The sequence below is a fragment of the Callionymus lyra genome, chromosome 17 (genome assembly GCF_982586985.1).
Source record: "Callionymus lyra chromosome 17, fCalLyr1.hap1.1, whole genome shotgun sequence".
In the NCBI taxonomy this organism is placed as follows: Eukaryota; Metazoa; Chordata; class Actinopteri; order Syngnathiformes; family Callionymidae; genus Callionymus; species Callionymus lyra.
Window position 1 is genome coordinate 24,243,756 of NC_141834.1, and position 13,883 is coordinate 24,257,638.

General features: G+C 50.8%; 1 protein-coding gene across 5 annotated transcripts; it reads right to left on the minus strand.

Annotated features, from left to right (window-relative positions):
* Positions 1–41: 41 nt before the first annotated feature.
* On the minus strand, positions 42–13,340 carry tapbpl (TAP binding protein like). Of its 5 annotated transcripts, none has more exons than XM_087812916.1 (9): positions 13,244–13,340; positions 9,955–10,152; positions 9,638–9,898; positions 9,392–9,586; positions 9,158–9,334; positions 2,646–2,746; positions 1,423–1,648; positions 1,274–1,329; positions 42–427 (listed from the first exon to the last, which is right to left on the minus strand). In XM_087812916.1, exons 1-9 carry the CDS (start codon positions 13,293–13,295, stop codon positions 353–355), a joined length of 1,341 nt encoding a protein of 446 aa, XP_087669042.1. In that variant the 5' UTR covers positions 13,296–13,340; the 3' UTR covers positions 42–352. The 5 variants fall into 5 exon arrangements, with proteins under 5 accessions (XP_087669042.1, XP_087669043.1, XP_087669044.1 ...); XM_087812917.1 differs by having other exon boundaries at positions 49–427; positions 9,158–9,322; XM_087812918.1 differs by having other exon boundaries at positions 49–437.
* Between the last annotated feature and the right edge of the window lie 543 nt (positions 13,341–13,883).

Genomic DNA, 13,883 nt, shown 5'->3' on the forward strand with positions numbered 1-13,883 from the left:
CGCCTGTCAATCATTTATTCCACCACACACAGAGAGCGCAGACCTCTGCCAAGCAGCTCCTCAAATCAATATTTCTGTCAGTGGGACAACAGGTGTTCCCGATGAATCCTTCAGAACCCTCTGGATCCAGATGATCTTCAGTAAATCTTCCACTTTTAATGTTATTGTTTAAGAGTTATTTTGTTAACTAAGCAGCACTAGTTAAACAACTTAAACAGGTTAGTTAGTCTGAAGACTTTTATCTTCTTTTGCTGTTTTTGATAGATTCAAGTTTTGGATCAAGAAAGTTCTTCTGAGAAAATGAAGCAGCAAAATGATCCAGTTCCTGGTCCAGGTGCATGATGGTCAAACGTCACATGACCTTTGGACCTTTGGCTGGAGGACACGAGTCAACCGACAGGATGACTGACTCACGGTTGAGACTCACCTTTAAATACCTTTAAATACATTTAAATACCTTTAAATACACGTGTCATGTTTGTCCAATGAAAGAGTGCACACGATTCTCAACTGCTGGGTCGTGGTGTCAAAGTTGGTCACAGAGAAGTTTACAGCCGGTCTGAACATCTTTGAACTCCTTTGAATTTTTTATCTAATCTAATCTCATTTAAAACATCACGTCTTTGAATCTAATCTCACTTAAAACATCACGTCTTTGAATCTAATCTCATTTAAAACATCACGTCTTTGAATCTAATCTCACTTAAAACATCACGTCTTTGAATCTAATCTCACTTAAAACATCACGTCTTTGAATCTAATCTCATTTAAAACATCACGTCTTTGAATCTAATCTCACTTAAAACATCACGTCTTTGAATCTAATCTCATTTAAAACATCACGTCTTTGAATCTAATCTCACTTAAAACATCACGTCTTTGAATCTAATCTCACTTAAAACATCACGTCTTTGAATCTAATCTCATTTAAAACATCACGTCTTTGAATCTAATCTCATTTAAAACATCACGTCTTTGAATCTAATCTCATTTAAAATAATCACGTTTTTGAATCTAATCTCATTTAAAACATCACGTCTTTGAATCTAATCTCATTTAAAACATCACGTCTTTGAATCTAATCTCACTTAAAACATCACGTCTTTGAATCTAATCTCACTTAAAACATCACGTCTTTGAATCTAATCTCATTTAAAACATCACGTCTTTGAATCTAATCTCACTTAAAACATCACGTCTTTGAATCTAATCTCACTTAAAACATTAAACATCGGGACATGAAAGGCGTCGAGTCACTGGTTTATTTCATCACCTGGTAGAAGAAAAGTCCTGTTACGAGCAGAAACGCCAAAATTCCCAAATAGTTTTCTGTGGAGAAGAAAGAGGTCAGATCTTGTTGTTGTGACACATCTGCGCCACTAGATGGCGCCACAGTAGATCTATGGTGTCCTGCGCACGTACTCGGTTCCGAGCGGCGCACGAGCGCGCTCACGTTCGCCGGCGCGCTCAGGGCGGAGTGCGACACCGAGCAGATGATTCTGGTTCCGGCGGCGACGTCGGGTCGCAGGGTGAGTCTGGAGGTCAGCGAGAAGGTTCCGTCCGAGTGCTGCTGGTGGCTGGACAGAGAGCCCTGGTCCACCAGGACCACCGGCTCCAGGTCCGTCGGGGACAGAGAGGTCCACTCCATCTGTACCCAGATCATCAGAACATCAGAACATCAGAACATCAGAACATCAGATCATCAGATAATCAGATCATCAGATCATCAGATCATCAGATCATCAGAACATCAGAACATCAGATCATCAGATCATCAGATCATCAGAACATCAGAACATCAGAACATCAGATCATCAGATCATCAGATCATCAGAACATCAGAACATCAGAACATCAGATCATCAGATCATCAGATCATCAGATCATCAGAACATCAGAACATCAGAACATCAGAACATCAGATCATCAGATCATCAGATCATCAGAACATCAGAACATCAGAACATCAGATCATCAGATCATCAGATCATCAGATCATCAGAACATCAGAACATCAGATCATCAGATCATCAGATCATCAGATCATCAGAACATCAGAACATCAGAACATCAGAACATCAGATCATCAGATCATCAGATCATCAGAACATCAGAACATCAGAACATCAGATCATCAGATCATCAGATCATCAGAACATCAGATCATCAGAACATCAGAAAATCAGATCATCAGAACATCAGATCATCAGATCATCAGATCATCAGATCATCAGATCATCAGAACATCAGATCATCAGATCATCAGAACATCAGATCATCAGAACATCAGAAAATCAGATCATCAGAACATCAGATCATCAGAACATCAGATCATCAGAACATCAGAACATCAGATCATCAGATCATCAGAACATCAGAACATCAGATCATCAGATCATCAGAACATCAGATCATCAGATCATCAGATCATCAGAACATCAGAACATCAGATCATCAGATCATCAGAACATCAGAACATCAGATCATCAGATCATCAGAACATCAGATCATCAGATCATCAGAACATCAGATCATCAGATCATCAGATCATCAGATCATCAGATCATCAGATCATCAGATCATCAGAACATCAGATCATCAGATCATCAGAACCTCCTCTTCCAGGAGAAAGATTGGATTCTGACCTGCACGTCCAGAGGGAAGTACTTCCTGCTGTAGCAGCTCAACGTCTCCGAGGAGTCAGACAACATCACAGAGTCCTCGGAGAGAGACACGGTCGGAGGTTCTGAAGGAGACACGGATCAGAAGGAGGATGAGGAGACAAGGAGGAGACAAGGAGGAGACATGAGGAGACATGAGGAGACAGGAGGAGACGGGAGGAGACAGGAGGAGACGGGAGGAGACATGAGGAGACATGAGGAGACGGGAGGAGACAGGAGGAGACATGAGGAGACGGGAGGAGACAGGAGGAGACAGGAGGAGACGGGAGGAGACAGGAGGAGACATGAGGAGACGGGAGGAGACGGGAGGAGACATGAGGAGACAGGAGGAGACGGGAGGAGACGGCAGGAGACAAGAGGGGCCGGGAGGAGACGGGAGGAGACATGAGGAGACAGGAGGAGACGAGAGGAGACGGGAGGAGACGAGAGGGGCCGGGAGGAGACGGGAGGAGACGAGAGGAGACAGGAGGAGACATGAGGAGACATGAGGAGACGGGAGGAGACAGGAGGAGACAAGAGGAGACAGGAGGAGACGAGAGGGGCCGGGAGGAGACGGGAGGAGACAGGAGGAGACGGGAGGAGACAGGAGGAGACATGAGGAGACGGGAGGAGACAGGAGGAGACAGGAGGAGACGGGAGGAGACGAGAGGGGCCGGGAGGAGACGGGAGGAGACGAGAGGAGACAGGAGGAGACATGAGTAGACATGAGGAGACGGGAGGAGACAGGAGGAGACAGGAGGAGACGGGAGGAGACGAGAGGGGCCGGGAGGAGACGGGAGGAGACGGCAGGAGACAAGAGGGGCCGGGAGGAGACGGGAGGAGACATGAGGAGACAGGAGGAGACGAGAGGAGACGGGAGGAGACGAGAGGGGCCGGGAGGAGACGGGAGGAGACGAGAGGAGACAGGAGGAGACATGAGGAGACATGAGGAGACGGGAGGAGACGAGAGGAGACAGGAGGAGACGAGAGGGGCCGGGAGGAGACGGGAGGAGACAGGAGGAGACGGGAGGAGACAGGAGGAGACGGGAGGAGACGAGAGGAGACAGGAGGAGACAGGAGGAGACATGAGGAGACAGGAGGAGACAGGAGGAGACAAGAGGAGACGGGAGGAGACGAGAGGGGCCGGGAGGAGACGGGAGGAGACAGGAGGAGACGGGAGGAGACAGGAGGAGACGGGAGGAGACGAGAGGAGACAGGAGGAGACGGGAGGAGACAGGAGGAGACAGGAGGAGACAGGAGGAGACGGGAGGAGACAGGAGGAGACAGGAGGAGACAGGAGGAGACGGGAGGAGACGAGAGGAGACAGGAGGAGACGAGAGGAGACATGAGGAGACAGGAGGAGAGGGGAGGAGACGAGAGGGGCCGGGAGGAGACGGGAGGAGACAGGAGGAGACAGGAGGAGACAGGAGGAGACAGGAGGAGACGGGAGGAGACAGGAGGAGACGGGAGGAGACGAGAGGAGACAGGAGGAGACGAGAGGAGACATGAGGAGACAGGAGGAGAGGGGAGGAGACGAGAGGAGACAGGAGGAGACAGGAGGAGACAGGAGGAGACGGGAGGAGACAGGAGGAGACGGGAGGAGACGAGAGGAGACAGGAGGAGACGAGAGGAGACATGAGGAGACGGGAGGAGACGGGAGGAGACAGGAGGAGACAGGAGGAGACGGGAGGAGACGGGAGGAGACATCAGGAGACAGGAGGAGACAGGAGGAGACGGGAGGAGACGGGAGGAGACAGGAGGAGACGGGAGGAGACGAGAGGAGACAGGAGGAGACGGGAGGAGACAGGAGGAGACAGGAGGAGACGGGAGGAGACGAGAGGAGACAGGAGGAGACGAGAGGAGACATGAGGAGACAGGAGGAGACAGGAGGAGATGGGAGGAGACGAGAGGAGACAGGAGGAGACGAGAGGAGACATGAGGAGACAGGAGGAGAGGGGAGGAGACGAGAGGGGCCGGGAGGAGACGGGAGGAGACAGGAGGAGACAGGAGGAGACAGGAGGAGACAGGAGGAGACAGGAGGAGACGGGAGGAGACGGGAGGAGACGGGAGGAGACGGGAGGAGACGAGAGGAGACGGGAGGAGACGGGAGGAGACGGGAGGAGACAGGAGGAGACGGGAGGAGACGGGAGGAGACGAGAGGAGACAGGAGGAGACGAGAGGAGACATGAGGAGACAGGAGGAGAGGGGAGGAGACGAGAGGAGACAGGAGGAGACAGGAGGAGACAGGAGGAGACAGGAGGAGACGGGAGGAGACAGGAGGAGACGGGAGGAGACGAGAGGAGACAGGAGGAGACGAGAGGAGACAGGAGGAGACGGGAGGAGACGGGAGGAGACGGGAGGAGACGGGAGGAGACGGGAGGAGACGGGAGGAGACGGGAGGAGACAGGAGGAGACAGGAGGAGACAGGAGGAGACGGGAGGAGACAGGAGGAGACGGGAGGAGACGAGAGGAGACAGGAGGAGACGGGAGGAGACGGGAGGAGACATGAGGAGACATGAGGAGACGGGAGGAGACAGGAGGGGACAAGAGGAGACAGGAGGAGACGAGAGGGGCCGGGAGGAGACGGGAGGAGACAGGAGGAGACGGGAGGAGACAGGAGGAGACGGGAGGAGACGAGAGGAGACAGGAGGAGACAGGAGGAGACATGAGGAGACAGGAGGAGACAGGAGGAGACATGAGGAGACGGGAGGAGACAGGAGGAGACAAGAGGAGACGGGAGGAGACGAGAGGAGACAGGAGGAGACGGGAGGAGACAGGAGGAGACGGGAGGAGACGAGAGGAGACAGGAGGAGACGGGAGGAGACAGGAGGAGACAGGAGGAGACGGGAGGAGACAGGAGGAGACGGGAGGAGACGGGAGGAGACAGGAGGAGACGGGAGGAGACAGGAGGAGACGGGAGGAGACAGGAGGAGACGGGAGGAGACATGAGGAGACAGGAGGAGAGGGGAGGAGACGAGAGGGGCCGGGAGGAGACGGGAGGAGACAGGAGGAGACAGGAGGAGACAGGAGGAGACAGGAGGAGACAGGAGGAGACGGGAGGAGACAGGAGGAGACGGGAGGAGACGAGAGGAGACAGGAGGAGACGAGAGGAGACATGAGGAGACAGGAGGAGAGGGGAGGAGACGAGAGGAGACAGGAGGAGACAGGAGGAGACAGGAGGAGACGGGAGGAGACAGGAGGAGACGGGAGGAGACGAGAGGAGACAGGAGGAGACGAGAGGAGACATGAGGAGACGGGAGGAGACGGGAGGAGACAGGAGGAGACAGGAGGAGACGGGAGGAGACAGGAGGAGACGGGAGGAGACAGGAGGAGACAGGAGGAGACAGGAGGAGACAGGAGGAGACTGGAGGAGACGGGAGGAGACAGGAGGAGACGGGAGGAGACGAGAGGAGACAGGAGGAGACGGGAGGAGACATGAGGAGACGGGAGGAGACAGGAGGAGACAAGAGGAGACAGGAGGAGACGTGAGGGGCCGGGAGGAGACGGGAGGAGACAGGAGGAGACGGGAGGAGACGGTAGGAGACGGGAGGAGACGAGAGGAGACAGGAGGAGACAGGAGGAGACATGAGGAGACGGGAGGAGACAGGAGGAGACAAGAGGAGACGGGAGGAGACGAGAGGGGCCGGGAGGAGACGGGAGGAGACAGGAGGAGACGGGAGGAGACGGGAGGAGACGGGAGGAGACGAGAGGAGACAGGAGGAGACAGGAGGAGACAGGAGGAGACAGGAGGAGACGGGAGGAGACGGGAGGAGACGGGAGGAGACGAGAGGAGACAGGAGGAGACGGGAGGAGACGGGAGGAGACAGGAGGAGACAGGAGGAGACGGGAGGAGACGAGAGGAGACAGGAGGAGACGAGAGGAGACATGAGGAGACAGGAGGAGAGGGGAGGAGACGAGAGGAGACAGGAGGAGACAGGAGGAGACAGGAGGAGACAGGAGGAGACGGGAGGAGACAGGAGGAGACGGGAGGAGACGAGAGGAGACAGGAGGAGACGAGAGGAGACAGGAGGAGACGGGAGGAGACGGGAGGAGACGGGAGGAGACGGGAGGAGACGGGAGGAGACAGGAGGAGACGGGAGGAGACGGGAGGAGACAGGAGGAGACATGAGGAGACAGGAGGAGACAGGAGGAGACAGGAGGAGACGGGAGGAGACAGGAGGAGACGGGAGGAGACAGGAGGAGACGGGAGGAGACGAGAGGAGACAGGAGGAGACGGGAGGAGACGGGAGGAGACATGAGGAGACATGAGGAGACGGGAGGAGACAGGAGGAGACAAGAGGAGACAGGAGGAGACGAGAGGGGCCGGGAGGAGACGGGAGGAGACGGGAGGAGACGGGAGGAGACAGGAGGAGACGGGAGGAGACGAGAGGAGACAGGAGGAGACAGGAGGAGACATGAGGAGACAGGAGGAGACAGGAGGAGACATGAGGAGACGGGAGGAGACAGGAGGAGACAAGAGGAGACGGGAGGAGACGAGAGGAGACAGGAGGAGACGGGAGGAGACAGGAGGAGACGGGAGGAGACGAGAGGAGACAGGAGGAGACGGGAGGAGACAGGAGGAGACAGGAGGAGACGGGAGGAGACAGGAGGAGACGGGAGGAGACGGGAGGAGACAGGAGGAGACGGGAGGAGACAGGAGGAGACGGGAGGAGACAGGAGGAGACGGGAGGAGACGAGAGGAGACAGGAGGAGACGGGAGGAGACAGGAGGAGACAGGAGGAGACGGGAGGAGACGAGAGGAGACAGGAGGAGACGAGAGGAGACATGAGGAGACAGGAGGAGAGGGGAGGAGACGAGAGGGGCCGGGAGGAGACGGGAGGAGACAGGAGGAGACAGGAGGAGACAGGAGGAGACGGGAGGAGACAGGAGGAGACGGGAGGAGACGAGAGGAGACAGGAGGAGACGGGAGGAGACGGGAGGAGACAGGAGGAGACAGGAGGAGACGGGAGGAGACGAGAGGAGACAGGAGGAGATGAGAGGAGACATGAGGAGACAGGAGGAGAGGGGAGGAGACGAGAGGAGACAGGAGGAGACAGGAGGAGACAGGAGGAGACAGGAGGAGACGGGAGGAGACAGGAGGAGACGGGAGGAGACGAGAGGAGACAGGAGGAGACGAGAGGAGACAGGAGGAGACGGGAGGAGACGGGAGGAGACGGGAGGAGACAGGAGGAGACAGGAGGAGACAGGAGGAGACGGGAGGAGACAGGAGGAGACGGGAGGAGACGGGAGGAGACAGGAGGAGACAGGAGGAGACAGGAGGAGACAGGAGGAGACGGGAGGAGACAGGAGGAGACGGGAGGAGACGAGAGGAGACGGGAGGAGACGGGAGGAGACAGGAGGAGACAGGAGGAGACGGGAGGAGACGAGAGGAGACTGGGGGGGAGGAGAGGAGACATGAGGAGACAGGAGGAGACGGGAGGAGACGAGAGCAGACAGGAGGAGACGGGAGGAGACAGGAGGAGACGAGAGGAGACAGGAGGAGACGAGAGGAGACAGGAGGAGACGAGAGGAGACAGGAGGAGACGGGAGGAGACGGGAGGAGACGAGAGGGGCCGGGAGGAGACATGAGGAGACAGGAGGAGACAGGAGGAGACAGGAGGAGACAGGAGGAGACGAGAGGAGACGAGAGGAGACAGGAGGAGACGAGAGGAGACATGAGGAGACAGGAGGAGACAGGAGGAGACGAGAGGAGACAGGAGGAGACGAGAGGAGACATGAGGAGACAGGAGGAGACAGGAGGAGACGAGAGGAGAAAGGAGGAGACGAGAGGAGACAGGAGGAGACGAGAGGAGACAGGAGGAGACGGGAGGAGACAGGAGGAGACGAGAGGAGACAGGAGGAGACGAGAGGAGACAGGAGGAGACGAGAGGAGACAGGAGGAGACAGGAGGAGACGAGAGGAGACAGGAGGAGACAGGAGGAGACAGGAGGAGACGAGAGGAGACAGGAGGAGACGAGAGGAGACAGGAGGAGACGAGAGGAGACATGAGGAGACAGGAGGAGACAGGAGGAGACGAGAGGAGACAGGAGGAGACGAGAGGAGACAGGAGGAGACAGGAGGAGACAGGAGGAGACGAGAGGAGACGAGAGGAGACGAGAGGAGACATGAGGAGACAGGAGGAGACAGGAGGAGACGAGAGGAGACAGGAGGAGACGAGAGGAGACATGAGGAGACAGGAGGAGACAGGAGGAGACGAGAGGAGACAGGAGGAGACGAGAGGAGACAGGAGGAGACGAGAGGAGACAGGAGGAGACGGGAGGAGACGGGAGGAGACGAGAGGAGACAGGAGGAGACGAGAGGAGACAGGAGGAGACGAGAGGAGACATGAGGAGACAGGAGGAGACAGGAGGAGACGAGAGGAGACAGGAGGAGACGAGAGGAGACAGGAGGAGACGAGAGGAGACAGGAGGAGACAGGAGGAGACGAGAGGAGACATGAGGAGACAGGAGGAGACAGGAGGAGACATGAATACTGACGGCTGATGTGCAGTTGAACCACTTGTTGGACGTAGAAGTGAGCGACGGAGATGCTGCAGATGTGAGTTCCTTGATCCGACACCTTCAGCCTGGACAACATCAGAGACACGTTTCCTCGCATCACCTGAGACACGTCCACGCTCGACCTCTGACCCTCCGCGTTGCCTGCAGACATTTCTGAGAGCTCGGGTTATGACGTCACAAGCACCGGGACCAAGTTTGGACGTTTCTCACTGGCCGGAGCTTCTTCATGTGACCTCGCCGTGACCTCCAGGACCTTCACTCCTCTCCCGCGATGCTGCCGCCGCCACTCCACGTCCACGTCCTGACGGACAGGCTGGTCCTTCTGCAGGAAGCCACAGTGGAGGAGAGCGTCGCCCCCGACCCGCCCCGAGACGGACTTGAGGTGCGAGAAGATCAGGAAGACCACTGGAGGAGGACGCGGGTCAGAGGAGAAGCTTCAGGGACGTGACCTCTCACCTTCAGTCAGCAGAGTTCCAGACGGACTGAGCGGCAGGTCCAGGCGTGAGTGGACCAGGGTCGAGTCCTCGGGCGACAGCGTCCGCAGGATCAACGTGCTGCCGAAGTCCACGTCCCCCACGTTGATGGACGCCATGAAGAAGAGACCACCTGGACCTGCGGGGCCTCGAGGAGAGTAGCTGCTGATCTCACACACCACCTCCAGGTCGTGGCAGTCGGCGTGAAGAAGGACCTCCGCGTTGGGAACCTCAGGAGAGGTCACTGTGGCAGAGACACAGGTCAGAGGTCGGCAGAGGAGCAGAAGTCTGCAGGAGAACCTGTGGCCTCGAAGATGACGGCGGCGGGATCCGGGTCTGAGGGGGGCGTGAAGGGCGTGACGGTCTCCAGGGTCTCCTCGGACGACACCGGAACGTCTCTCAAGACCAGCGTGGCCGGAGTTCTGCTGAAGGAGGAGCCGAGTTCAGACGCCTCCTGGACCAGACTGCAGGACAGAACCACGTCTGCCAGGCCCCCCGCTGAGAGACAAACAAACAAACATGTGACTTGAGAGACAAACAAACATGTTGACTTGAGAGACAAACAAACAAACATGTGACTTGAGAGACAAACAAACAAACAAACATGTGACTTGAGAGACAAACAAACAAACAAACATGTGACTTGAGAGACAAACAAACAAACAAACATGTGACTTGAGAGACAAACAAACAAACAAACATGTGACTTGAGAGACAAACAAACAAACATGTGACTTGAGAGACAAACAAACAAACAAACATGTGACTTGAGAGACAAACAAACAAACATGTGACTTGAGAGACAAACAAACAAACATGTTGACTTGAGAGACAAACAAACAAACATGTTGACTTGAGAGACAAACAAACAAACAAACATGTGACTTGAGAGACAAACAAACAAACATGTGACTTGAGAGACAAACAAACAAACAAACATGTGACTTGAGAGACAAACAAACAAACATGTGACTTGAGAGACAAACAAACATGTGACTTGAGAGACAAACAAACAAACATGTGACTTGAGAGACAAACAAACAAACAAACATGTGACTTGAGAGACAAACAAACATGTGACTTGAGAGACAAACAAACATGTGACTTGAGAGACAAACAAACATGTGACTTGAGAGACAAACAAACAAACATGTGACTTGAGAGACAAACAAACAAACATGTGACTTGAGAGACAAACAAACAAACATGTGACTTGAGAGACAAACAAACAAACAAACATGTGACTTGAGAGACAAACAAACAAACAAACATGTGACTTGAGAGACAAACAAACATGTGACTTGAGAGACAAACAAACATGTGACTTGAGAGACAAACAAACAAACAAACATGTGACTTGAGAGACAAACAAACATGTGACTTGAGAGACAAACAAACAAACAAACATGTGACTTGAGAGACAAACAAACATGTGACTTGAGAGACAAACAAACATGTGACTTGAGAGACAAACAAACATGTGACTTGAGAGACAAACAAACAAACAAACATGTGACTTGAGAGACAAACAAACAAACAAACATGTGACTTGAGAGACAAACAAACATGTGACTTGAGAGACAAACAAACATGTGACTTGAGAGACAAACAAACAAACAAACATGTGACTTGAGAGACAAACAAACATGTGACTTGAGAGACAAACAAACAAACAAACATGTGACTTGAGAGACAAACAAACATGTGACTTGAGAGACAAACAAACAAACAAACATGTGACTTGAGAGACAAACAAACATGTGACTTGAGAGACAAACAAACGTGTGACTTGAGAGACAAACAAACATGTGACTTGAGAGACAAACAAACAAACAAACATGTGACTTGAGAGACAAACAAACATGTGACTTGAGAGACAAACAAACAAACAAACATGTGACTTGAGAGACAAACAAACATGTGACTTGAGAGACAAACAAACAAACAAACATGTGACTTGAGAGACAAACAAACATGTGACTTGAGAGACAAACAAACAAACAAACATGTGACTTGAGAGATAAACAAACAAACAAACATGTGACTTGAGAGACAAACAAACAAACAAACATGTGACTTGAGAGACAAACAAACATGTGACTTGAGAGACAAACAAACAAACATGTGACTTGAGAGACAAACAAACAAACAAACATGTGACTTGAGAGACAAACAAACAAACAAACATGTGACTTGAGAGACAAACACAACAAAGATATAAAGTAACAAGGAAGTAAACAAGTATTTGTTACAAATATTAGCTGAAAATGTTTGTTTTTTTAAATTAAAACCTAATTTCACATTTTTACTCAAAATAATAATATTTTGTGAAGCTGATATTTGTACATGTTTGAGTGAGTAGAAGTAGAAATAATACATTGAAGTTTAAGGCGTTTAAATGTAGCAAATGAGTGTTTTTAACAATTAATTATCTTTATTTGAATGACTAGACAGAGTTTAACTCCCTCGTGCTTCTGACCTACATCTGCAGGTACTGACCACTGCAGGGCAACTTCTGAGATGATCCATAGTTTGTTAAAACCTTCAACTGTGACGTCACACACACGTAAATTACAAAGCAACAGTTGAGACTCGATCTGTAGAGAATAATCCTAATTCTTACCAGAAACACGTCACTAAACCTTCAAGTGTGACGTCATACACACGTATCTTACAAAGCAACATTAAGAGAAGAATGTAAGTTCTTACCAGACACACGCGTCACTAAACCTTCAAGTGTGACGTCATACACACGTATCTTACAAAGCAACATTAAGAGAAGAATGTAAGTTCTTACCAGACACACCTGTCACTAAACCTTCAAGTGTGACGTCATACACACGTATCTTACAAAGCAACATTAAGAGAAGAATGTAAGTTCTTACCAGACACACCTGTCACTAAACCTTCAAGTGTGACGTCATACACACGTATCTTACAAAGCAACATTAAGAGAAGAATGTAAATTCTTACCAGACACACGCGTCACTAAACCTTCAAGTGTGACGTCATACACACGTATCTTACAAAGCAACATTAAGAGAAGAATGTAAGTTCTTACCAGACACACGCGTCACTAAACCTTCAAGTGTGACGTCATACACACGTATCTTACAAAGCAACATTAAGAGAAGAATGTAAGTTCTTACCAGACACACGCGTCACTAAACCTTCAAGTGTGACGTCATACACACGTATCTTACAAAGCAACATTAAGAGAAGAATGTAAGTTCTTACCAGACACACCTGTCACTAAACCTTCAAGTGTGACGTCATACACACGTATCTTACAAAGCAACATTAAGAGAAGAATGTAAGTTCTTACCAGACACACCTGTCACTAAACCTTCAAGTGTGACGTCATACACACGTATCTTACAAAGCAACATTTAGAGAAGAATGTAAGTTCTTACCAGACACACGCGTCACTAAACCTTCAAGTGTGACGTCATACACACGTCACTAACAAAGCAACATTAAGAGAAGAATGTAAGTTCTTACCAGACACACCTGTCACTAAACCTTCAAGTGTGACGTCATACACACGTATCTTACAAAGCAACATTTAGAGAAGAATGTAAGTTCTTACCAGACACACGCGTCACTAAAGCACCGAACAGAACAAGAAGGATCGACGACATCCTCAAAGATCGTTCGACACAAAAACAACTTTCACTTTTGTTTTCAACCACATCGACATATTTACTTATTTTATTCACTAAACCATTTTTAAAAACATTTATTGATTTGAAACAGAAATATTAGAAAGAAAAAAAAAATGAAGTTAATTTAAAAATATTAAACTAAACCGAGACGCTGGGCGCACGCGCGTTCTGAACCCAGCCAATCAAAACAAACCGCTCCACTACGTCACTCAGAAATTAAAAATATAACTAATAATGAGATATAAAAACTTCAAACTGAGAGTGTATTTTATTTTTGCCTTTTGTTGTTCTTAAATATTTAGTTTTTAATGTTTTATTTCTCGTTAATTATTAGTCATTCATTACATCGGAGGCAAGTTTTAATATTTTAAACACTGTATAACTTCAAATAAAAGAGTAGAATTTTTACAAACATGTTATTTAATCTATTTTAAAAAAGATCAGCCGAAAGGAAACGAAGAAAAGAGTATTTTAAGTCACTTCCTTAAGAGTGCGCCTCCATAGCTGAACAGTAGGGGGCAGTAATGTGGCGCTAGTATGAGAAAGAAATTATTTTCTTTTCAT